This window comes from Cynoglossus semilaevis, chromosome 9, assembly GCF_000523025.1.
Source record: "Cynoglossus semilaevis isolate Cse_v1.0 chromosome 9, Cse_v1.0, whole genome shotgun sequence".
Lineage (NCBI taxonomy): Eukaryota > Metazoa > Chordata > Actinopteri > Pleuronectiformes > Cynoglossidae > Cynoglossus > Cynoglossus semilaevis.
The window spans coordinates 18470275-18496418 of record NC_024315.1 but is presented as its reverse complement, the minus strand read 5'-3'; the positions used below and the strand labels follow the sequence as shown (position 1 = coordinate 18496418).

General features: G+C 41.6%; 2 protein-coding genes across 4 annotated transcripts; one reads left to right on the top strand and one right to left on the bottom strand.

The window, feature by feature from the left end:
- LOC103384312 (uncharacterized) lies at positions 1-13280 on the bottom strand. Its single transcript, XM_025058503.1, has 14 exons — positions 12956-13280; positions 12546-12640; positions 11663-12452; positions 10079-10363; positions 9320-9450; positions 8250-9228; positions 6047-6075; positions 5828-5885; positions 4781-5732; positions 3720-3765; positions 3292-3628; positions 2230-2309; positions 1933-2044; positions 1-1337 (listed from the first exon to the last, which is right to left on the bottom strand). The coding sequence occupies exons 1-14, from the start codon at positions 13242-13244 to the stop codon at positions 340-342; spliced, it is 5181 nt and encodes a 1726-aa protein (XP_024914271.1). The 5' UTR covers positions 13245-13280; the 3' UTR covers positions 1-339.
- mtmr7b (myotubularin related protein 7b) lies at positions 13175-26051 on the top strand. 3 transcript variants are annotated; one of them, XM_025058759.1, is made up of 16 exons: positions 13175-13289; positions 13894-14163; positions 14929-15054; positions 16197-16359; positions 16763-16920; positions 17531-17659; positions 17847-17981; positions 18102-18234; positions 19281-19390; positions 19564-19689; positions 20024-20073; positions 20357-20557; positions 20673-20807; positions 21639-21765; positions 22207-22578; positions 24959-26051. In XM_025058759.1, the coding sequence occupies exons 2-15, from the start codon at positions 14140-14142 to the stop codon at positions 22549-22551; spliced, it is 1962 nt and encodes a 653-aa protein (XP_024914527.1). In that variant the 5' UTR covers positions 13175-13289; positions 13894-14139; the 3' UTR covers positions 22552-22578; positions 24959-26051. The 3 variants fall into 3 exon arrangements, with proteins under 3 accessions (XP_024914527.1, XP_008316013.1, XP_016890685.1); XM_008317791.3 differs by lacking the exon at positions 24959-26051 and having other exon boundaries at positions 22207-22761; XM_017035196.2 differs by lacking the exon at positions 24959-26051 and having other exon boundaries at positions 21639-21829; positions 22207-22396.
- The last annotated feature ends 93 nt before the right edge of the window (positions 26052-26144 follow it).

Here is a 26144-nt window from a genome sequence, read left to right as displayed (position 1 = left end):
ATGATACCTTGCATTGCCCTACCACCACTTACAGTATAGGATGTTTAAAGTTGTACGGATGTTGCTACTGCTTGATCTCTTTCAGCGGATGTCCTTTATCGCCATAATAAAGGTCTGACTGGAACGTGTTGTGCTACATAGAGCAATAATGGTTGGCACTAATAGTACGAGTTGTCACAGACGCTGGGCAGTCGTATAAGGTCGATATGGACCCTTGCACGCGCAAAAATCTGAGCGCACCCGGGTGCACGTTGAGAGTTTAATCCAGACGATTCCTTCCAATGGTTTACCCTAATCAGATTCAAAATTTGATTACACAAACGTCCCCCTACGGTCAGTCTATACTCCACACTGAGACTGCTGGCGGTGTCTGCGAACGCTACACATCTGACTGAAGGCCTGTCCGCAGCGTGAACAGCTGTAGGGTTTTTCCTGGGTGTGGACAGTGCGGTGCCTCTTGAGATGGCTGGACGAGATGAAGCTCTTCCCGCACAGGGTGCATCTGTAACGCCTCTCTCCGGTGTGGATGAGAAGGTGGACCCGCAGGTTGTTGGGCTGGGCAAAGCCTTTCCCGCAGTGGGGACAGGTGTAGGGTCTGTCCTCTGTGTGCAGCCGATGATGTAGCTCCAGAGCAGCTGCTGTCGGGAAGAGACGACCGCACACGGGGCAAACTGCGGGCTCTTTTACAGCGGCAGCAGTGGCTCTGCTCCTGTAGGGCCGCCTCTGGGCGGTTGTGTTGGCAGAGGCAGCAGTAGGGGGAGGCGGCGCAGTTATGATGGCAGTGGCGGCGGCCATATCAAAGGAGGCGGCAAAGGCTGCCATTTCGTTGGCACTTGTGAAAAGCATCGTCGAGGGACTATCTAAGCTGTCTCCGCCGGCCTCTGAGGGAAAAGAAGTGGAGGAGTGTCCAGGTTCAGTGCTTCCCAAACCCAACTGCGCTACTGCATACGCTGCACCAAGATGGCTGACCCTCTCCTGCATCCAGGCCAGGTCCAGGCCCAGACTGTTGAGATGTTCAGGGCTTGGCTCGTCTGATGCTACAGTTGCTGAAAACTGTGAGGGATGGAGTTCTTCTTCTGCAACATTCTCGGTCTCATTTTCTGAGTTAGGGCCTCCATTATTTAGACTCCCCCCGAGTTCCCTATGAGTGGTCTCACAGACGGCGCCCACCACGCTGTTGCCTAAGGGCTTTGTGGGTTTACGTTTTGCTCGAGGACGGCATGTTAGGTCCATTGTGCTGTCGTTGGCAGAAGAAGGGGTGGGTGCTGTGGAGACGTGTGAAACACTGGTGTCACCCCCTTCACTGAGAGGAGCCGAGTCTCGATTATGTTCCATTGCTCCAGTGTGAGAAAAAGACAAAAGAGAAAAATAAAAAAATTATAGATTTATTTACAGGCATTATGGAGTAACAGATCATTTGACTTTCACTTAAATAAATGCTTTTTTCCAACACGGCCTGTAACACGGCTGGTTACATGTTAGATCTTTCCTACAATTTGAACTCTTCTAAAACTAAAGCCCGCTCTCTCTCGCGGGTGTGCCACGCACATATACACACACAGAAGCCTACCAGAAATGTCTGATCTCGAGCTAGCGGTATGAACTACATTAGCCGCATTGTTGTTTAAGCCGCAGGCTTCAAAGCATCTGGAAAAACTTGCGGCTTATAATCAGGAAATTGCGGTGGTCATATTTGTTTCCCAGTGTTGTTGTCACTGTCTGAGTCACTGGACCTATGAAAATCACTCATTTCTTTCTATTTATTTATCTACCAATCTCTACCTCTCTTTCTCCCTCCCTCTCTCTCTCTGTCTTTCTAACAACCAGGGGACCCGAGACCTGCAATTTGAACTCTTCTAAAACTAAAGCCCTATCAATATGTAGCTATGGGTTTATTCCCCACTTTCCATCTATTGTGTCACTAAAACTCACCAGAGGTAAAGCCACACTCTGCCCGAATGTTCACCTCCAACTTGAGGTCCAGGTTGCAGTTGTCATTCTCAATGTTCTCCTGCTTCACCAGAGGCAGAATCTGTGTTTCCTCCTGTGGGAGAAAGTAATGAGACACACCGAGGTGAATTATTATCTGTCACTGACAAAGTGTTTTAATTGTACTTGCGTATAGTATTGCAGTGATAAAACTCTGGAGGGGGAGTGGGAGGGTTGAGCACTAACTGTATGCTATAATTGCCTTGATAAGTCGGTGTTGTCCATGCCCTGAAAACTCACCCGTGAGATGTGATGTTCCAACAGTTTATCTTTGGTGGCGGCACGAGGAGACGACACCACAGACTGATGGTCAACAGGTGCTGCGAGAGACAGACAGAGAGAGAGAGGCAGGCTGTCAATTTTACCCAGTCCCTGTAGACAGTGAAATTAGATTTCACATAAGCTTTTTTAAAATTTCTTTGTGGAACGTCTTTCAATTTAGAAAAAAAAAAAGTAAAATGTGATGAGCCAGTATTACATTTGTAACACTTCTCTAGGCCTATTGAACGGTAATGCAAAATTTGACTGTGGGTTAAAATAGTAATGCTCCAAATTAGGGATATCCGATAATATCGGCCGACCAATATCATCAGCATAATTATGTGTTATCGTTGTTTCCTTTAATAATGAAAGCCCGATAACGCATTGCCTGGGTTTCCCTGCCCCCTCCCATACCCGTAACTGTCCTTCATGACACATGAACAGATTATGAACGATAAACAAGTCTCAAGTCACCAGATGGCAGCAGAGGAGGCTTTGTTAACCTATTTCCATAATCAGGGGATAGCATGCAGTCTGCTGGTGACATCAACTCATACAGTTGTTTGTACAGATAAACAAATAAATATTACCGGACGCACAATAGTATTTTAATTTGGGTGCAGGGGACAACCACTACCACGCTATATCGGTATCGGTTGATATCGGGCTATATCGGAATCAGAGTGTTTGGTCAATATCGGCATATTGGATATCGGTAAAAAGTTCATATCGGACATCGCTTCTCTAAACTCTTGTTCAGTTGTAAATAAGTTACAACTCAACTCTAAGTTAAAACTCAACGCAACAGAGGTTTTGATTGTGACTTCCGCAAGACTGATTCTTTTTGATCTGCACAAAAAGTTGACTTGAGTCCCATAGAAAATCTGTGAAATTATTAGAAGACCAAGGTCCATGCCTGGCGACCCTCAGATGATGAGGAAATTAACGGTTTGCCAAAGAGGAACAGGCGGATACCAATGTATCAAGTCTGACACGTGTGTGCAACTGTGTTGTCACGTGTTCCTCCCTCTTCCTCCTCACTTTTACCTGGACACTGTCTTAACGTCCCTCCGCTCATCTCATCCCGGTGCATGCGCCTCTTCATCTTCCTCTCACAGCTCCTCATCCTCAGCTCCACCTCCCGTAACTTCTGCCGCAGCACCTCCTTCTCCTTCTCGCTGTTGTCTCGCTCCTGTTCCATCTGCGCCCGTATCGCCGCGTATCCATCCTCCACCAGCTTACAGATCTCTGCCACGGCAGAGTTGGCCAGGATCTCTATGATGGAGGCGATCTGCGCCTGGAAGCCGACGCAGTCCGCCATCATCCCCAGCCCGGACAGTGTGTGTATACACGGACCGATTCCCGCGACAATGCTCGGCTATCAGTGGGTCGACAGTCGAGCAGCTGTGAAGACATGTATCGAGGGACCGGAGTCTGTCTCTTTTGGTGTCTTCTCTAATTATATCTACGTGTCGGTCTATGTGTCTGTGCTGCTGCAGATCAACAACGTTGTCTCTAGGAGATGCGTGCGTCGCCTTCTGATGACGTCAGGTTGTTGTTAAGTGTCACTCGAGTCAGCTTGGACGAGGTTCAGTTTTTGCCCTTAATTAAACGTATTATAGTTCAGTGTAAAACTTATAAAGTATGTTGGCATGATTTAAAACGTTTAGTTGACAAATATATAGGATTGGATTTGTTTTTGAGAATAGTTAGGGTCTTCTAACACCTTTTGATAAACTTTGATTCCCAGGAACTACAAATATATATATATTCAAAGCAAGTCAAGTAAGTTTAAACAGTAAACATGTAATTAAGGAAGCAAAACAAGAGATAATACATGTTATTTCCAACAAAATATTTATTTGAGAGATCAACAGAAAACAACTGTCAGATACTGGAAAAAATATGACAGAGCTACCCATTTCCCAACAGTGCTACTTCATAGCACACAACTGACTATCGTATTTTCCTAGCTATAAGTCGCACTTTTTCCATCCTTTGCCTGGGTTTGCGACTTATATATTAAAATGTATAATTTCACGTTTGTTATTTTCACACTGACCGCCGCTAGAGGGCGCTCTAGGCTTACGTATCAGTATCTGTTAGTCCTGTACCACTAAAAGTTTACGTTTGTTAATTTTACACTGAGAGTCGCTAGAGGGCGCTCTAGGCTTATGTACCAGTATATGCTAATAAGTACTACTGTAATTTTTTTTTGTCTTTTTGTCATATACTGTATAATTATGTTTGTGTTGTTTTTATGTAGAGTAGTACTTATTTAAAGTAGTGCATTTAAAGGATCTTAAATAGCAATTATGGATTGAGATTTAATATCTAACGACTGGTCACTAACAACGCAGCATACGAACAGCCTCGACGACTTACTAACAACGCAGCATACGAACAGCCTCTCAGAATTGTAGTCTTCGTAAGTTGGGCACCGGCTGTACTTCCAGCCGTGGCGGGCAATGTTAAACTATACATTTCACATCTGTCTGTCATGAAAATGCGCTAATTTAGATGGGTCTACTTCTGTGTGTGGATCGCCTGATGCCTGATCAGGTTGCTAAGGAAGGAGAAGGTTTTGCTGCACTTGGAGCACTTGAACCTTCTCTCCCCGGTGTGGACACTCTGGTGGACCTTCAGGTTGGCAGAGGTAGAGAACTGCTTGCTACAGTGGGGACAGGGAAACGGCCTTTCCCCAGTATGGACCATCTGGTGGCGTTTCAGGCTGGAAAACTGGCCAAAGCTCTTGCCGCACTGGCCACACTGATGGGGCTTCTCTCCGGTGTGGATTCGCTTGTGGATGCGAAGTTGGCATTGGTGGGCGAAGCGACGCAGGCAGAAGGTGCAGACAAAGGGTAAAGAATGTTGTGACTGCTGCAGCTGCAGCTGCGGCTGCTGCTGCTGATGGCTTCGTAGTGTGTCTGTCAGACCAGAGTCTAGATATTGACTTTTACCAGAGAAGTGGGCACCATCAGTTTGTCCCATTTCAGACCATGAGTTGTGCACCTGCTGGGAATTTACTTTGGCCAGAGGAGCAGGTGGTTCATTAAATGTCAGTGTCTGATTTCTACCATCGTAGGCTTCACTAGGAGTAGCTTTGTTCTGAACAAACATCAAGGGCTGATACTGGGACGTCACACTGCTTGGAGGCATCACTTCGTCTACGCCAACACTTTGGTCCTTTCCATTTGACAACAACCCTCTGGATTCATCTGCCAGCCCAAGTGTCCCTGAGGAGACCAAGGCAATGTCTCTTTCGAACCTCTGCCTTGACCGACTGATGTCGTCCTGGAGGATATTCGGAACAGCAGGGAAGCCAGAGGAGGCAGTTGTCAACGTTGGATGACAGGGCAAGAAACTTCCTTCTCCGCTCTCTACTGCATACATAAAACAAGATGGCTTCACATCATCAGCAGGATTGCTCTCCATCACGACAGAGGGAGGCTTGTTTTTTTCAGAGACGGCACTTAGTGAGTCTGTAACAAGAAAAAACATGATTGAAAAACATAATTTAAAATCTTTATTTTGTCAAGAAGATTTAAGCAAAACTACTTATGTTATGGGTTGATACCTTGCATTTTAAGAATCTTTTCCTTGGAGTCCTCAGGACTGCCTCTGTTTTTCAGTCCCTGAAAGAAGGTAAGGAGATAATTAACTTTTTATTATTCCATTTGAATTCCATTTAACAGTTGGTTTATTTTCAGATAGGACTGTCCAGTACGTGCCTCACATATCCACATATGAATCACTTTACTATCCTTTTACAGTCTATCACAATAATACCACTTACAATGAAACGTATTGCCAACTCAGCACCAACTCACTACCAATAAAAAAAATGATCAACAGTTAAAAAGGTTTTAGTTCTAAGACTTAAAATAATAATATTCTCCTCACTTTGTATACAAGGCCTGAACACTTGCCAACTCAGTACCAACTCACTACCAATATAAAAAATGATCAACGGTTAAAAAGGTCACAGTTCTAAGACTTAAAATAATAATATTATCCTCACTTTGTATACAAGGCCTGAACAGCGATGGACAACAACAAAGTTATCAAAGGAGTCAAAGCAATCAGTTTAAATTTAAGGAATAAAAGCAAATACATTTACATACATACATTTCCCATTTTTTTAAGAAAATTTTTCTTTTCAGATTCTAATTTGGAAGACTTCATTTAATGTCAAAATCAACAAAATGTCTGTTGTAGCCTTTCTGTCTTCAAACCCCTACAGGGAAATCCCGCAGTAATTCGTTCTACTTTGTAAAGTTGCACACAATGATAGCTGTAGAAGATGAGCATAAACACATTGTTACAGCTCATTAATGTAGTATAAGCTTAATTTGCTATCCCTGGTGTATAGTATACCCATTGTCCCTCTGACCATGTGCGTGTCCTGTACCACCCTTGTGTACTTTTTAGCCACTCCTACTTTACCCTTAGTTTTTTTTTCCTGGCGTGAAGCCAAAATTAAACTTTTGGTTTGAAACTCTCAGTTTTTAAATCTCACTGTAACATTAATTTCCTTGTCTTAATGATATGCATGATCCACTTCACAAATCTGTAGTTACTATAGCTCTACACATCACTTGTGTGTCCTTGCAATCAGTACCAGTACAATTAGATTCTAAAGTGATATCTCACTCGCCAGCACAGGCAAATACTGTTTTCTTTCTTTCTTTTTTCTTTTTTATTATTCACTTGGGAGTCGGGTCGTGCAAAAGAAATTACTGGATGTTGTACAGGGGCATTGCGTGACATGAAACCACAAGGACAGTCTCGTAAACAATATGATTTATTGCTGCAAATATGGGAAAAGAGAATACACAAATAAAACATCTTTTTAAAAAATCATTGTTTTGAGCAACATATAAACATTTAATCCATAGAAGGGGATCTTTTTTTTTTTTATCAAATGTTTTGGCAAAAAGGCTAATTGGTATTGTTTGTTATCCACATATAACATGAATAACAATGTGTGACCACAGGATTTATCCTATTATTATATCCTATTATTTTCTACCACAATGTATTTCCTTTCTGTCTCAGCTTTAAAAAGAAGTCTCTAGACAGGAAGTGTTATGATGTTTTTGTTTAGATATTTAGATATTTATGGTCTTGTTTGTCATATTGTCATTGTAACACGGGGATACAACGAAACTGAGCCTGTGCTTTTAACCCATCAACACAAGTATTGCAAATATCTCCAGCTTCTGGTCACTTTTAGTAGTGCACCAGATGCATTTTGTACGTGTCTTTTTTGGAAGGAAAACGACTTACAGACCTTTCAGGTCAAATGAACTAACACTTCTCAGCAAACACTATAACTTTTGTGAGTTCCACCAAATGAAAACAAACCCCAAAAACCTTACTGAACAAAAATATGTTGTACTGAAGAGTTTATGGACTAAACAAACCCAAAAACCTTACTGAACATATGAACATATGTTGTACTGAAGAGTTTATGGACTATGTGAAAACTCTAGATATTCTAAAACCTTTGAATGAGATTCAAGTTGATACCTGAATGAGAGGCATGGAAGTTACCAGGACTTTGTTTTTTCCAACACAATAATCCTGCCCAAGAGACAGGGACCTTTGGTTCGAGGTTGCATTTCTAACCTTAGATAAGAAAAAACAGCTCCAACTACTGTTTGTTTGCTCCAACTGTTGCTTTTCTTACGAAAGCATTGTTGATGCGTGAACACCTTAGCATCACAGTGAAAAGTCTATAACCGCCACCTTCTGGCTTGAAAGTGTAATGTTTGCTTTCTGGTAGCAATGACAACTGTTAACCTGAATGTGATTGTGCTCCTTTTTACACTAACAATGTCATTTGCTCAATCGTTGTGTGTGTGTTTTGTGGAGATCCATTGCCAGGCACTCAATTAGTTGTCCTTTTCAACGTGGTGAAAATGTGACCGTTACTTATTGTTCTGTCCTTAAAACTGTACTTTCAGAAATTCACTGATGAAAACAAGGAGGGTTCTAAATTCTTGGCACTCCGTGCTTGATTTTCTCGTGTCTCCTGAGGTTGCTGGGGTGGGAGAAGTGTCGGTTGCAGAAGGAGCAGATGAAGGGTCTCTCTCCGGTGTGAACGTTTCCATGGATTTCCAGCTGACTCTGGCACACAAAGCTCTTGCCACACAGGTTGCAGGTGTACGGCCTTATTCTGCTGTGCCTGGCCAGGTGCTTTCGGAGGTCCAACTCTGATGAGAACTGTTTCCTACAAAGGGTGCAGCCGTGTGGGCGGTCTGTGGTGGCAGAGTGGTAGGGATAAGGCTGAGCGAAGATGCTGCTACTATTGAATGAGTTCTGGTGGTCGTTGTTGGACAAACTCCTGGGGCAGCCATGAGTGTCACTGGCAGAGTTGATGCTGAAAGAAGCTCCACCAATAGAGGTTCCTAACGAGTCACCAGAAAGAAGCGCTGCTCTTCGTCTTCCCGTTTTCTGCCTTGCGCTGTCGTTGCTACCTCTGCCTGCTTCTCTGCTTAACTGCTCTGCATGTGACCACTCGCATTCCTTTTCCTCCGATGCCCCATCCCCATCGATTACTATCACCTCTGACTTGACAGGCTTGGAGGTGTCTAATGTGGCGACTTTAGCGTTCCTGCTACCTGCTGTGTAATCGCCAGAAGCTGATGTGTCACTGTGTACTGTCCCATCACTGTCCCCTGCTCTGACATCAATTCCCATCAGCTGATGGCTGCTCTCACTTTCAGCTGTTTTGCCCACAACAAAGGTGATGGCGTCAGATCCACTGACCTCCATTACGTTGCTGAGTGCCGGCTGGTCGCCACTGTTGTCCTTAGAAGCAGCCGAAGGTGAAGTGGTGACAGCAGAGGTGTTGGTGCGTCCTTGTCCTTCTGGACTGGTGATCGCGACTGGTGGCACCTCACTCACGGGGACTTCAACCTCCGTTGCCCCCTCCACCTTGACAATTAGCAGCTCCGCCTCTGCCTCTGCTGGCTGTGAAGACAAACCCATTTAAAAATGGCTTCTTTTGACCAGTCAAAGCAGCGTAACGAAGTGCACTAAAGTGTGGAAGTGGAATGGCTACCTCAGATTTCGTGGTGGTAACAACCTCCTGATCCGGATCTTGATCCACAATGATGGACTGATTCTTCTGCACAGATATCTGAGTAGTTGGTGCTCGATTCAGAAACCTGGTCCTGACTTGCACAGAGGCGCCTTTGGGCAGATTGGGAGAAGTGTGTGAATGACAAGTGCTCTGCTTCTCAGAGGCTGCTATGCTTCAACAGCTACTTTAGTAAACTCCTGTGGAAGTACCTACTTAACCATAGTCCCCTTTATGTGCTGAGAAAAATCTCATATAAATGCAATTTTCCAGAATCAAAAATATACCACTATTTCATTGTGGTGTTTCTGTTGCCTCTGTGGTGTGCACGTGTGTATAACTACTCATATTTGGACCTGTAGCATCAACAGTAACCACTTCTGAAGAGCAGAAAGGGGACAAATATTAACTATGGTATTATTGACTGTTGCTATTTTATGCTGTTTACATGCCTACAACAAACCGTGTCTGTTTATTTTAACAAAATACTGTTCAGGTCTGTAAAACACTGTCACTTTAAATTATTTAGTTTATTATATTTTTCTTATTTTTTTATTAGAAAAATCAATTGACTGTTATTCACCGCAGTCCAAACTAGACAAATAACCAATAGCAAAACAACCATTAATTGAAGCCCGTGCTGCTTTGCGCTAACGGGTGTGGTTTGATTAAGTAGCCACCACTATTTGGATGGTCCCCGCACGTCAATGGGTTCGTACCAGAGTGGAAAAGACCTCTTACCCGACGACTCCCTGTTCTGGCGGTTGAGGCGAATCGCGGGGAAGCGGCCGTATCCAGCAGAGCCGTCCGCTCCCTTCAGCCTCTCTGCTCTGTAACGGGAGACGTGCAGTTCTAGCAATTTGATTCTGTTCTCGTTCTCCTTCTGACTCCGGGACACTTCCAACTGTACCACCGTGTAGCCGTCGTCGACCACTTTGCATATTTCAGCCACAGCTGCGTTGGCCAGCACCTCCATGATGGAGGCGATTTGAGAGTGGAAGTCCGCCGCTGCTGCCGACATGGTCCCTGTAACAGCGGGCTCTCAGGGTGCGTCAACCGGCTCCAGGTAATAGAAATGGTTTCCCTTGAACGATTAACACGAGTTTAATCAAAAGAATACGATTCTTAACAGCACCAAGTGATTGTACCCACCATAAAAACAAACGCCTGAGTGTGGAAGAAATACTATTGTGTTTAGCTATTCGCAGAAGTAACAAAAAATAAAAGCACACAGTGCCCCCTGTGTTCAGGAGTACACATTACAGCGAGTGCTGTTTGTGTCAAATTGTACTTAAACACAAAAACAAAGAATTCATGGGCTAACATTTGACTATGCTTTCTCCAAAAATAAGCTGTCCAATTTGTACAAAGAAATCTGGCAAGGCTGTTTAATGTTTCAACTTTTTATAGGCTTACTTTTCGCTATCTTTGCTAATTTTTAGCTGCCTTTGTTCACTTAACTGTATCTTTAAAATATTGAATGACTAATTCAAACCATTTATGTTTATCTATATTTCTGGGCTCTTTTAGCAAATTTTGTATGATTCTTAACCATCATTGCATATGCCTGTTATTTTGTGTATATGTTGCTGTATTGAAATATTTAAACTATTTAAACTTTTCATATATCTAAACTGCTTATATATTTATACATACCTTTATTATATATATGCATGCTATAACGATAGGGTGGTATACTAATATGAAGAATTTAAGGTTAATAATTAAACATTTTTTTATTTTAACATTAAATATGACAACAAAAACCTTCTACTACAATCTATTGACTTTTATGGGTTTCTTTTTCTACTTTTGTATGATGTGCTGCTTCTCTTTTCTTGTTTGTGTTTGTTATGGGTTTCTTTTTCTACTTTCGTACGATGTGCTGCTTCTCTTTTCTTGTTTGTATTGCTCTACTTTTATCCTTTTGTTATTCCTGTGTTTTCTTTTGTGAAGTATTGCTGCTGGAGCCAAAGGACCTAAAATTGAATGACCAAATTGTGAGAAACACATATTCAGACAAACTCTGGTGTAGGTTTTATTTTGCTGTGTTTGCAAGTCTATAGTTTGCAAGTCTATAGCTATTGAGATGAGCTGTCAAGATTTTGCAAAGTGAATCATTAAGCAGTTGAGGACCTGAGTCACAACTTCCTGAACTTAGTTGTAACTCTTGTTGATTTTTTTTTTCTTAGGATAAGACAGCTGCATCCTTACATTATCATCAGTGTAGTAATGAGCATGCTTATAAATATAACAAAACACATCGAAATCAGTCTTAAAATGATATGTTCATGTTACTTAGGGCAAAGTCTTAGTTGACCGTTCAGTCATAAAAATTGACAGTTTGTTTCAGTTCCTCTGTGACGTCTATGCCCTGAAACTCAGGATGATTCTTTTGCTGATGTGTTTTGAGGTTTCTTATCCAGGTGAATCTTTTATAACACAACCCACAACTGTACGGTTGCTCCCCGGTGTGAACATGGTGGTGCTTCTTCAGATTCCCGGCCTCTGAAAACATCTTCCCACATGTGGAGCAGCGGAAAGGCTTCTCTCCCCTGTGGATCCTCTGGTGCTTCTTTAGATTCCCAGCCTCAGAAAAGTGTTTGCCACAAGTGTCACAGCGATAAGGCTTCTCCCCCGTGTGGACCCTTTCATGGGCCTCTAGGTTAGACTGACCAGTGAAGGCTTTGCCACATATTCGGCAAATGAAGCTCCTTCTCCGACCCTCGCTGTGCATTATGCTGGCTTCCTGACTTTTTTGAACTCGGAAATGTGCTCGCTGCTGGGCTGCTACGGTTGCCTCAATGCCAGATAACACTGATGATGATGAAGGCTGTGAAGCTATGGTAGAGCTCATAGTCCTGGAGGTGGAACTAACGCCTAAAATGTTTGATATATCACTATTGTGAGAGTCAGATTTAGCAGAAACTGTACTAAAAGAGAGTGTCCTTTCTGCACTGTTGTCCTTAGAAGCAGCTGAAAGTGAAGTGGTGAAAGCAGAGGTGTTGGTGCTTCCTTGTCCTTCTGGACTGATGATCGCTACTGGTGGCACCTCACTCTTGGGGACTTCGGCCTCCGTTGCCCCCTCCACCTTGTCAACCAGCAGCTCTACTGGCTGTAAAGAAGAAATATGTTAAAAAAATGGCTTCTTTTGATCAGTCAAAGCAGCATTGCAAAGTGCACTAAAGTGTGGAAGTGGAATGGCTACCTCAGATTTTGTGGCGGTAACAACCTCCTGATCGGGATCTTGGTCCATGATGATGGACTGATTCAGAAACCTGGTCCTGACTTGCACAGAGGGGCCTTTGGGCAGATTGGGAGAAGTGTGTGAATGACAAGTGCTCTGCTTCTCAGAGGCTGCTATGCTTCAACAGCTACTTTAGTAAACTCCTGTGGAAGTCATTACTTAACCATAGTTCCCTTTTTGTCATTTACATTAACAAGTCCAGTTGGCAGAGAGAAATGTCATAAGTGCCAGTTTTCCAGAATAAAAAATATACCACTATTTCATTGTAGTGTTTCTCAACAATTGATATTTCTGAAAACAAAGTAAAACAGTCACTTTTAAATTATTTCTTTTTCATTATATTTTTCCCACAAGTGTAGAAACCATCTTACCTGACGACCCCCTGTACCGGCGGTTGAGGCGAACCCCGGGGAAGCGGCCGTTTCCAGCAGAGCCGTCCGCTCCCTTCAGCCTCTCTGCTCTGTAACGGGAGACTTGCAGCTCTAGCAATTTGATCTTTTTACGCAGAATCTCGTTCTCCTTCTGACTCCGGGACACTTCCAACTGTACCACCGTGTAGCCGTCGTCGACCACTTTGCATATTTCAGCCACAGCTGCGTTGGCCAGCACCTCCATGATGGAGGCGATTTGAGAGTGGAAGTCCACCGCTGCTGCCGACATGGTCCCTGTAACAGCGGGCTCTCAGGGTGCGTCAACCGGCTCCAGGTAAAAGAAATAGTTTCCCTGGAATGAGCAACACAAGCCTGGTGGGGAGATTGTATCGGGAATAAGATTCTTAAGAGCACCAAGTGATTGTACCCACCATAAAAACAAACGCCTGAGTGCAATGTGTTTTATTTTTCCTTCTCAGAAGTAACAAGAAATAAAGGCACATAGCGCCCCTGTGTTCAGGAGTACACACCACAGCGAGTGCTGTTTGTGTCAAATTGTACCATTTTCATTATTTCATGGACAACAAATAAATAAACACAAATTTAATGGGCTAACATTTGACTATGCTTTCGCCAAAAAATAACGGTCCAGTTTATACAAAAATCTGGCACGGTTGTTTTAGCTTTTTCTAAGCTTACCTGTCGCCTTCTCAACCAATTTGTAATCTGTCTTCACTCACTTAAATGTATTTTTAAAATATCCAGTTTATTTACTGTCGGAGAGTACAACAAAATTTAATCGATTAAAAACCGGAAATATATACGCGTTCTTTTCAAAATATAGGCATTTTGGTTTTACTTTGAAGGACTCAACCAGAAATGAGCTGCTCTTATACTTGTGTTAGCTTAACAACAGGAGCGCTGTGTTGTTCTTGCAGCTGTACAGACACGGATCCTGACAGCGGGATTTCTGTCTGCTACAGTCAGCTTCCTTCCGTCCATTTCTACAAAAACCGAATAAACCAGAGCAGGGGATAATGGAAATGAACACAAACCTGAGAGGAAACAGCAGGCACGGGAAATACAGTTGCTTTGACAGTCAGTTACAGTGAAGAGGAACCGCTAAAGGACTCAGCCAGCACCGGTCTCCTCTTTCTTCATCTCCTCCATTTTGGTTGTCAGTGATGGAGCACATCCGGACTCCCAAGGTACCAATACACACCTTATCACCGAGGCTCATCTCTTTGTTTCTCTTCTGCTGCTTTAACCGTATATTGTCATTTAAATTAAAATGTCCTGTTTTCATCCAAACGTCCCATATCCATTATTATTATATCCATCATTAATTATTGTCAATATCATCACCTTATCATATCCCCTGTCATCGCGCTTCTCTACATATTTTCTCCATTTTTTTTGTACATTTGGACGTGTTTTATATATTGAAAAACAACAGCAAAACAGAAAGCGTCTCAAGACATTATATAACAAGGTTCTGAAAAGGTAGGAATGACCTTTGAAAATATTGTACCTTTATATTATGTCTATAAACCTAGAAATAAGTGATATATTCGAACATTATAATTGGTTTAACTACATCTGAGAGCATAAAAACGAGTTACCATGTGATCCAATAGAGGGTTTGTCGCTGTAGCTGTCGCCTTTTTAGGCCCAACCATGTTGGTGTCATGTTGCTTTGCTGTTGGCAAGTGAATCTGGAAAAATAGGAAACAAAGGTATTTAAAAAAACACAATATTCTTAAGTTTTGTAGTAACAAAAGTACATATTTTGTAGAAGTGGCTTGATAATTAAATATATTTTTTCTTAATGAGAGATGGATCAAGGAACTAGTGAATTTCTCATCGATATAATGGCAGGGAAGACTAGTCCCTTTTTTTCCTTACTTTTTTTTTTCTTCCTTTTTCCTACAGTCTAGTACGTAGATTAGTGTCTCACTCTGTGTCTTTGTTAGGTGGAGAATGTGCGTCTCCTGGACCGCTCATCAGGCCAGAGAAAAGCTGGCATTGGGACCCTTTACCTTTCTGCCACACACACCATCTTTGTTGAGAACAACCCAGAGACACGCAAGGAGACGTGGGTAAGAAGCAGAAACACTTTTGTGTGTGCCAAGATATATATATATTTATAAATAGTTCATCCTCCTTATCTGGTATGGTGTGTGACTGTAATCGTGTTATAAGATTGTGGTTCCATAGTGTAGCAGTTATCATGCCTGGCTTACACATTAGCCCAGCTTTGGGCAAACTTTTAGACTCACGGGTCACAATTGTGCTAAAATTGAACAGAATGACCAGGTCAGGAACAGATAGATGGAGCGTTCGTGTGAACTAAAATAAATGAATGCGTAAAGCCTAAAATGCTTTTATCAATTTCTACGCCATCTATTGGGGAAACGTAGGTATTGCAAGTAGGTAAAGGGCAGAAGTAAAATGATAATATAAATAAATTATATAATATGGAAAGGTTTGGCGGGCCGGATTAAAAAGCCTTATGGTGAGGAACCACATCCTTAATAGTTCTTCACGTGGCAGCAAGTGTGGGTTCCAAAGACTCACACTGTGGTTTTCCCCGTTGTGGGACAAATAAGGGACTTCAATTTTTTTCCCCATTGTGGGACAAACAAGGGACTTCAATTTTTTTTTTATCTGATTATTTGAAGCTAGTAAGGTGGTGGTAAAATAATTGGTTTGGGATTTGTGGGGAAATTAGGCAACACTGAACTTTAATGAGAAATGTATATTTTGCCCTATCCATGTATTCACACCACCTTTGTCCCTGTGGAGGTAGATAAAGATTTTGCAGCTTCCCAGTGGACCTGAGCAGATATTCAGCACATCCAACTGGTGCCAGGCATCCTGGGCACCCAACTGTTAAGAACAGAAAAGATATATTTCGATTAGCTTTGGTAGAAACAGCCACTTCCTATTTCTTCTTTACACGCATATGGGTAGTGCTTCCTGTGGACAGAAAGCCCGGGAGCTTCTTCCTAATTATTAAAGATCACAAGATTGGTTGCACAAAATGTGGTTATGGTTTAGTGTGATCAAACTCATGTTCCCATGGGTGCAAAATTGCTAACTTCCTCAAAGGCTGTTGGTCATGAAGACATAGTGACATTTAACATTGTCCTACAAAGACTGAAGTGACATTTAACATTGTCCTACAAAGACATTTCAGTGTAAATCATTAAATATGAAATTATGTGTTGTATGCCTTCAGGTGTTACACACCATGGTGAGCAGTGTGGACAGGCCACCTACCACACCCACGGGAAGTCAGCTGATCCTGCGCTGTAAGGACTTCAGAATTATCCAGATCCTTATCCCACAGGAAAGGGACTGTTTGGACGTTCACGCCTCATTGGTCAGGTTGTCACGGCCTGGTGTGTATCGTAACTTTGTCAAACCACAGTCTAGTTTCATTTATGGTGGGATCACCACTAGCTGTGCCTTGCTGTGATTTGTGAACTAAGATGTACATGTATCTTTGGTTGTAATACCGAAATAATTCATTCATGGCTGACATTTACAATTCATTGATTTCTGTTTTTTTTGTGTGTGTATCATTTCATGGTATCAGGTTAGCCTAGCTTTAAATTGATTTTAAGGAACTAACTTGCCATAGTGTGTTCAGTGTTTATCCATTTTTCAAAACTATGTAACTTTTTTTTTAACTCTCCGGTGTCAATATTGTATTATTCAGCTAATGTTTTGATTATTGTGATTTGTGACTCTGCTTATCTCTAGGCTTACCTTTATCTCTTCTTACATTTTTTCTCTCTTCAGAGAAATACAGTGAGCTTTACTGCTTGTCCTTTAATCCCAATGTGAACAAAGAGGAAAGACAGGAGTCATGGAATTTTATTGACGTTATGGCTGACTACAAAAGAATGGGAGTTCCCAACAACCTGTGGGTGGGCACAGCAGCCAACAGTGAATACAGGGTGAGTCTAATCATTAGAAACTTATATTAGCAGTGCCAATTACATTTCATTACTGGACGCACATTCATCAAAACTTTATATACCCAAGAACTGAGTAACATCATTTCTAAAAAAAACCCACTATTGAGCGCACCTGAATAAAAGCCGCACTTTTTAAATTTAAAAAGAAAAAAATAATTGTACATATAATGGCTGCACTTCTCTATAAGCAGCAGGTGTCCAAGTTGTAACATGGGATATTTACACAGAAATATATTTTTTAACTAATTAAATAAATGCTTTTTTCCGAACTGTGCATGTAACACGGCTGGTTACACGTTAGCTCTTTCCCGCTTCGGCGTCCCCGACCGTAGTTGGAATGCACAGGGGAGACTTAGTGATCTGCTTCAGGGCCGAAGCTAACATTAGCTCCGGGGCTAACTCCCGTAAATTAGCCGCATCATTGTTTAAGCCACAGGTTTCAAAGCGTGTGGAAAAAAGTAGCAGCATATAGTCCGGAAATTACGGTACTGCTCATTTAGCAAAATTTATGTTTATTTATGTTCTTTTTTTCTGTAAACTGGTAGTTTTATAAATCTGCAAATGTTTTTTTGTTTGGTTTCATACAAAGGTCTGTGACACATATCCAGCTGAGCTATTTGTTCCCAAGTCAGCCACTCCTGCCATCATTGTTGGCAGCTCGAAGTTCAGGAGTCGAGGACGATTTCCTGCTCTGTCCTACTTTCATCAGGATACACTGGTCAGTGGAACTAAAACTTGCTTTGTTTAGCTTATGTCATTAACGTTGCAAATTATTGTTGCAATTTTAATAAAAACTTATGTTTAAAATAAATGAAATGGGCCCCAGCATAGAGCCTTGATGAACTCCACAGTTTGCTTTCGTGATCATTGATTTTGGTCATCCTGGGTTTGTGGGTGGCTTCTAGGCGGCAGTGTGTCGTTGCAGTCAGCCGTTGTCAGGCTTCAGTGCACGCTGTCACGAGGATGAAATGATGCTCCAGGCCGTGATGAAGTCCAACCCTGGCAGTGACTATATCTACGTGGTGGACACTAGACCCAAGGTGACACGCAAACCTATTCGTCAATAATTCTTATTCGATGCATCTCTGAGAACAGGTATAATTGAGCAACAAGCAAAAAAACGAGTCAACGGTATGTGTTCGCCTGTTGTGTGTGAGCAGCTAAATGCCATGGCCAATCGAGCAGCAGGTAAAGGCTATGAGAATGAAGATCATTACACCAACATCAAGCTGCAGTTCATCGGCATAGAGAACATCCATGTGATGAGGAGCAGCCAACAGAAGATCATTGATGGTGAGCCTAAAATCTCTATGCTTGATAAAATTGTTCAGGTTTTAACTGGTTTTATCAAAAAAAAAAAAGCTCTAATTAATTTGTATCCTACAGTAAAACTCTAACCTCCATTGAGGCACAACGTCTTGTTTGAATACACAGATAAAAGTTAGGTTATGGTAAAGGTTAACTATAAGAAATAGAATAGTGAGTGGGGTGTAATAATATACTCAACTTATGATGAATTCTTTGTTAATGATATTATTTGGATAAAAACAATTTAAAATGAGCGCCAAACAAATTATGCCTAAATATAATGCTCATTTATTTGTAAGAATTATGCAAATTATCATTACCAACTCAAATGGTCTTGTGTACGTCATAAAATTAAAATAGTCATCCTAAATAACAGAATACATAAATGCACATTTCTTTACAGAAACACTGCATAGCACCATTTATCTCCTCTAAATGTAAAAAAAAAAATCTCACTAACTGTCAATGTGTTAAACAAGAAAAACACAAAAAGAAATTTAGGGCACAATTTAAGGGCACAATGAGAGACACCGTTTTATTCATTAGTTGTACCAGTGGTTATATGTAAAGTACGAGATCCTGCAACGCAAAGAACAGGTGATTTAAAAAATATTTTTTTATCATTACATCATTACATCGAACTTCTGGGCTTAATAGAACAGCAGGGGGAGGGGTTTGCGTGAAAACATTTCTGTCCGCAAGGAGGGGGAAGACAGAAAATAGTTGAGAACCACTGGTTTAATAAGCAGGTCGCTCACAAGCATATTGTAACAGTGTGTAGTCTTAGTAACTTTCCGATAAAGCGACACACTCCTTACGATGCATTGCAATTATTATTTTTTAAATCAATTCCCAATGATGATCAATCAATCGTCGTTTCAGCATTTCGACTGATTTTTTTAATCGGTTCACGACGCATCGTCACATCCCTAATGATGAGCATTATTAAAAACCGAGTCCTTACAAAAATAGTAGTCCAGAATCTGTGTGTGTGTTTATTTTATTTATTTATTTCTACTCATTCACTGCAGTGGGTGAAATGCGATCTCCATCCATGACTGACTTCCTGTGGGGTCTAGAGAACTCTGGTTGGCTGAAACACATCAAAGCTATAGTGGATGCGGGAGTCTTTATTGCCAGGGTATGCACACTTGCACATGTGACATGCCTATGTCATTGAAATAAAATATAGTATAAACTTCAGAAAATACTCGTGAATTGTCTTTTAACCATGCTTAGCAAAAAATAATACTGTGTCTACTTGCTAAATGTATAACAAGATTATAACAAGACTCTCTCTCTCTGTCTTCACAGGCGGTGGCAGACGAGGGTGTCAGCGTTCTGGTCCACTGCTCTGATGGCTGGGACAGGACAGCTCAGGCCTGTTCTGTGGCCAGTGTTCTGTTAGACCCCTATTACAGAACCATCAAAGGACTCATGGTAACTCTCATACTGTCAAAAGTAGGAAGAAATATTATTTGTGATTTTCCATCCTTACTTGGGCCTTGATAATACATAATATCACAATGACATTGTCATATCAAAAACAAAAGTGAGGAGAGAGGTAAAAAGAGACAGTGACAGAACTCAGAACAATATGCGAGAGTTCCCCCCAGCAGCTTAGGCCTATTGTAGCGTTAACTAATGACAATGTGCTCTTCCCCAAAAGAGAGAAGTTTTAAGTACAGCTGTTCGTGCCCACTGTTCTGTCTCGTATTTTATGACTGTCAAAACAGATCTGGTGTTTATTCTCAGCGTCCTTTCTGTCTTTCAGGTGCTCATAGAGAGAGACTGGGTTTCCTTTGGACACAAGTTCTCCCATAGGTTAGTAACTATGTCAGCCTGTATTTTATGACGTTTCTGTCGGTCACCAGTTTAAAGAAGATTGATGGATGGAGGTACCCAAAAGAGGTACAACGTTATTTGGATAATGCATTAGAACTTTCTGACGGGGGGGGGGCAGTGTTGGTTTGGCAGCTTCAAAATCAATGCTACCAACCTGAGTTTAACAGCCTTTCTTACAGCAAGACCAGACACCAAAATCAATTCCTGTTATACAAGACATAAACTGGCATAGAAATGACGTAACAGCACTCTCTCCCGGCAGGTATGCCCACCTGGATGGAGATCCCAAAGAAGTGTCTCCGGTCATTGATCAGTTCCTGGACTGTGTGTGGCAGCTGTCAGAACAGTTCCCATGTGCCTTTGAGTTTAACGAGCGCTTCCTCGTCACCATTCACACACATGTCTACTCCTGTCAGCACGGCAGCTTTGTGGGCAACTGTGAGAAAGAGCGCAGAGACCTGAGGTTGGCTGGGCAATGGGCAATATTAAACATCGAAATAAAGGTGGTTTATGGGAGCAGGCGGGCGTGTAACTGTGTGTGTGTGTGTGTGTGTGTGTGTGTGTGTGTGTGTGTTCAGGCTCCGTGAGCGGACTCACTCTTTGTGGCCTCAGCTATGGAAGGACAGAAGCCAATACACCAACCCGCTTTACAAAGCAGAGTTGACCCAGAGTCAGGGCATCCTACGACCCAACACCACCCCCTATTGCTTCAAGTAAGTCGCTGCAGCATTGCAACTTGACTGCTTGTGCTGTAATTGTCTTCTTACCTTACCTTGTTTGTTAGAAGGTGTTTGATTGTAGGAGGTGCGCACGGACTGTTCTTGTTTGTAGATCCTCCTTTGTACAACAGACCTCCTGAGACTTCACAGCAGGAAAAGGAAAGGTTAAAATGATTCAGGCAGCAGAATTAGATATAGAGACGCAGGCTGCGTATTTTTAAAGGCTAACACACTGCGTAGGACACACTTTGACACATCAGAATTTTTTCCGTACCTACGACAGTTTCTGGATTTTTTTGCGTAGGCAGGAATGAGAATTTAATCAAGTTCGAGTCAGAGTTTGAGACACAGAAGAAGCAGAAACGTAGGCAGGAACGAGAATTTAATCAAGGTCGAGTCAGAGTTTGAGACACAGAAGAAGTTGAGAAGTTGAGGGATTTAATTTTGGGTCTGTACTCAAGTCTAGGATGAGTCAAAAAGCTTCCTGCAGACCAGGGGTCTCCAACCTTTTTGAAACTGAGAGCTACTTCAAGGGCACTTAGTAATTCAAAGAGCTACTAGTTTGACACAGACTTCCCAAACAACGTAGTAATATTAAGTTCTTCGACATACAATAGCAGACTCTCTTCTTACCATCGTCATTGCATCAGTGTAACTGATTCCAAAAGCACAGTAACAGTACAATTTTTCCACCCTCTTGTTGACTAGTTTAATTTTAAGAACATATCCCGCGGGTACCTTAGGTAGTCTACGGTGACCCCCGGGGCACCACGTTGATGACCCCTGATGTGGACCTACATTTCGTTTTCTTCTCTTCTCTGTCAGAATGTGGAAAGGTCTCTACAACAAAGCGGACAAGTCCGTGACTCCACACCAGTCGCCTGCCGACTACCTGACTGCCGTGAGAGAGGAGTCCCAGCAGCTGGAGGAGGAGCTGACCAATCACCAGGAGGTACCGCCAGGAGGAACCGTCCACCACCGACACCACCAACAACAACATCCGGGCTCCAGACAAGGCATACAGCACACAGAGACACGCCCTGTTCTGCACAATTTCGCAACCTCGTACAACCTGCCAACATCGTAAAATTGGAATAAATCAGTTATAAATACTGAAAGACATTATTAATTTAACACTTCTTTCCACCATATATAAATATATATAATATAAATATATATATAAATATATATATAATACTTGCCCAAAAACACAGTGTTTAATGCAGAATAGTGTTATAGTGTACTATAGTTTGAAGAACCTTTTTCAAGCCGATTGATCCTCGTGGAAAAACGTTTGGATATTCATTCACAAATTTAAGCGGCAATGATGTTATAGTTGTTAATTAGCTGAAGAAGGAGTTGAGAAATACAATCATCGTTCTCTCCTTTACAGAGGATAGCAGCTCTTACCGGGAAGCCAATCACGTGGGAGAAGACTGAAGTTCCCAGGAGGGTGAGGAAGAGCTGCCTGCAGCAGAGACACTGTGGGCCAGATCCACCTTCCACTTATGCAGACCAGAACACCAGCCCCAGACAGGGTGGCAGTCGCTCAGTCTTCTCTGAGCCGACCAATCAGAAGCCTCAGCGACAGAACAAAGCTTTCGCCCTGCCCATAGAGCCGCACAAACAAGAACCAGATGACCTGTCCACCTGCAGCGACCTGGAGTCAGGAGTGGCTGACCTCAGCAGCCGTTCGTCCAGTGGTGGAGACTACTGCAAGGACCAGGACATGGACTGAGGGAGTCTGCTCAGCTGCAACTGTCAGGTTAGCACAGACAGAGACCATAGAGGGCTGTGAGGCTACATCCACATTAGTACATTTTTGTTAGAATCACAGACTTAAGTTTTGTCCTTCTCACCACAGTACTTTCGGTATTTAATTAATATGAACAAAATACAAATTATTGAACGTACATTTTATTTTGTATAGTGCTTTTAAAACACTAAAGGACTTTACAATGAGAGTCAGAGTTTTTACAAAGTATGCCCATCCTGACACAACCCAACCTGGGATTTGGGGACTACCAAAGTATTGAACGCTTAAAGCTGGAGTGCTACGTGTTATTGAACGCTTAAAGCTGGAGTGCTACCACTGCATCGACAATTACCAGTTCAATTTACTCAGAATTGACTTGCTCAGTATTAAACCCTGACCAGTTTAGTTGAACACTGCACTGATATACTTGCAGGAATTGAAGAAAGACACACTGGAAGATCCTTTTTAACAGGTCTGAGCCTCTTGTCCTTTTTTTTTTTTTTTTTTTTTTAGTTTTATAGCCATCCAGTGGAAGAATATTTAATTGTTCTGTCTGGCGCATTGAATTTAATATAAATTATTTGCACTAATTAAATATTAGTTTTCAGATCAATTTAGGCAAATTTGGATAATGGTCTACAGCTCATCTGATAATCTCTCCTGGCACATTAGTGTGCCACAGCACAACGTTTGGGAATCACTGCCATAAATTATGGAGCGTAAAATATAATATACAGTTTCCTCCGATATTATGGTCCATATTGATATTCTCTGGGAATATTGACGCTTTTTTAGTTAGTTGTTTTCCTTCAAGTTTAGAAGGATTGAGTCCCACCTTTTTAAGCTTCTCGTAGATCTTAAAGATTAGCGTGGGCAGTTTTTTGCTAAAATAAACAAACAAACAAAGCATGTTATTGTGGATGTAGCCTGAGCAGCAGGTGGACATTTACTTCTGTTTCCTATAGAAAAACAAATACTTGTGTACTTAGTCTCATTCCTACTTGGTTTAAAGGGAGTGCTGGTTAGACATTTCCTCAAGGTGTCTTTATTTTTGTCAAAGACAATTTCCCCCCTCCCCCCCTCGTTACTGTGATTTTTGTTTTGCACTGATTTCACTGAAATAGACAAAAGTCAGACTGAAGAACCAGAACCCGATGAAGACTTTTTCATCAAGACAATTATTTACCACACATTCTATGTATTATCTGCTTCTGGGAAATATAGAAACATCTCAGTGTATTCCAGGAATCTTTGGTTAAATACCTAGGGTTCATAACGGAGCCTCCTGCAGGGGGCACTGATGGTTGATCTCTACTTAAAGTAATACTACATTATTTCATCACGTTAGTCTTAAAACCAGATCGCATTAAACTTAACTCTGACATTCAAGCTCTATAGTGTATTCACTGTAGGTTATGACAGGTAGAACAAATGCTGATGTTTTTATGTTTGGTTTGTAGTTTGCACTGACCCTGCTGTACATCTGGGCCGAGAGCCAGCCAGAGACATTGTTGTCCACCATTAGCAAAAAAAAAATGTAGTTCAATGTGGATAGAAAGAAAAAAGATGATAAATCTACACCTGTTCATGTGTGCGCTAGTCCGTAGAAACAAACTGTGTGACATGAGAGCTAAGTGCTGCACCATTTGCTAAATTTATTGCTGTTTTTTTTTTTGGTAATTTTTAATACAGAATTGACAAAAAAAAAAAAAAAAATCTACGTCCAACAGTTGATTGACAAATGTTGACAACGTTGTCTCCAGAAAATCAAGTGGTGTAAAAACATTTAGTATAGTTGGAAAATCAAAGTTTTTCCGACGTTTTAGTGAGTCTTCATGTGATTTGTACGGGTGGACAATATTTGGCGGCTCTATTGTAATACGGTAAAAAACCCGACTGGGATTATTGGAGTCCATATTAGCAGTTATATATTTGGGACAAATAAGACAAAAAAAAGTCTCTTCTTTCAGTCTCGAATACAAAAGTTAGACAATGTAACATTTAATTTAAAACTTTGAAAAAAAAAAAAACAGGTGCTAAAGAAAATGTTTGTTTGCTGTATTTAAGAAGAGAACAATCTTCCTTTCGATTCAAATTTAAACAGTTTTAAGGTCTGTGGCACATGAGATAAAACACGGAACACCCCTTATTTCCAACCTCACTGTGGCGTTCCACTGAAGACTGTCCTGCCTTCTGAGTATAACCGTGAGGGCACTGTTTGTAGGGCCTAAAAAGACGGAGCAGAGTTGCAGTGAGCCTCCACTTTACTGGTATTCTTTGTATTTGTATGTCTTTCTATTTGAATGGCCGTCTATCAGATAAAATTTCAGCTTCTTTCATGTCGGAAAACACTCTTAAGTCAATTTACTGACCTAATTATGTCTTACAGATGATTAGGACATTTTTCCATGAACAGGACATTATGTTGGATTTTTGGAATTATACTCCAGTTTGGAGGAAAAATGAGGTATGAATTGTAATAACTGATCTTGAAACTACCTAAAAAAACTGCCATAACTAAGCGACTAGTGCAGGCGTGGGCAAACTTTTTGACTCACGGGCCACAATTGTCCCGTAACTTAGATAAATGACATGTAAAAGTTATGCTTTTACCATTTTAGCGCCATCCATTAGGGGAACGTGGGTATTGCAGGGAGCAGCCACAAGTATAATGATAATATAAATCAATTCTATAATTTGGAAAAGTTTGGCAGGCCGGATTGAAAAGCTGAACAGGCCACATCCGGCCCCCGGACCGTAGTTTGTCCATGCCTGGACTAGTGTGTTATATTAAAACTGGAGCTTTAGTTGGCACCAGAAGATGAAGTCCACCTTAAGTCTAAGGTGGAAATAATAGGACACAGGGAAATAACCAGAACAAAATGATGTTCAGAACAAGGGCTGGGGATTTAATTTATTTGTTTGTTTTTCATTGTGCAATTTATTATTTATAAAATATCATTTTTAAGCTTTTTAAAATGGTTTTTGATTGTCACTGCACTGTATGACCTCACATGATGAGCTGATGTAATAACACTGTATTCATCCTTAAGCTGACTTTATCCCTCTGATCCACTGAACTCCATAATGTTATTTAAGTTTCATGTGTGACAACAGCACCGACTCTGTGGACCAAGGCCTCATTTTTACCACAAAGTACCAGGAACCTGTAGGACTAAGGAGCAATTTCAAGATGGCTGCCACCTATGGTGAGTTATGTGAGGGTTATTTAGATACATGGTTTTAGGTGGTGGTAATGACAACAAAGTTTCATTAGTCAAGTCGTCTTGTTCCTGAGTCTTCTACAAAATGTTGAGCTGCCACACATTACTGTTTTCCTGATGCTCTGTTGCTGCTGTGCTGTAATTGGTTCCTGGTATTAGATCACGTGGCGAAAATGTGGCTTTTCTGTCCTTTATAACATATACAATTTATTGTTCCCTTTAGTGTGTGTGTGTGTGTGTGTGTGAATGAGAGAGAGAGAGAGAAAAGGAAGGGTGTCTTTCTGGATGTAAATGTTCTATCAATAAAATAATTGTTGGGAATCTAGAGTCTGAATATGAAACATTTGCTCA

Excerpts from the sequence above, each read along its gene's own strand:
- LOC103384312 (XM_025058503.1), bottom strand. The coding sequence starts at position 13,244 with ATGTCGGCAGCAGCGGTGGACTTCCACTCTCAAATCGCCTCCATCATG. Across the intron at positions 12,641-12,955 it reads CCGGTACAGGGGGTCGTCAG|GCCCCTCTGTGCAAGTCAGG; the intron begins GTAAGATGGTTT and ends ATCTGCCCAAAG. Across the intron at positions 1,338-1,932 it reads AGAGTGTGGCTTTACCTCTG|CAATGGAACATAATCGAGAC; the intron begins GTGAGTTTTAGT and ends CTCACACTGGAG.
- mtmr7b (XM_025058759.1), top strand. The coding sequence starts at position 14,140 with ATGGAGCACATCCGGACTCCCAAG. Across the intron at positions 19,391-19,563 it reads CGGGAGTCTTTATTGCCAGG|GCGGTGGCAGACGAGGGTGT; the intron begins GTATGCACACTT and ends CTGTCTTCACAG. Across the intron at positions 20,808-21,638 it reads ACCACCCCCTATTGCTTCAA|AATGTGGAAAGGTCTCTACA; the intron begins GTAAGTCGCTGC and ends CTTCTCTGTCAG.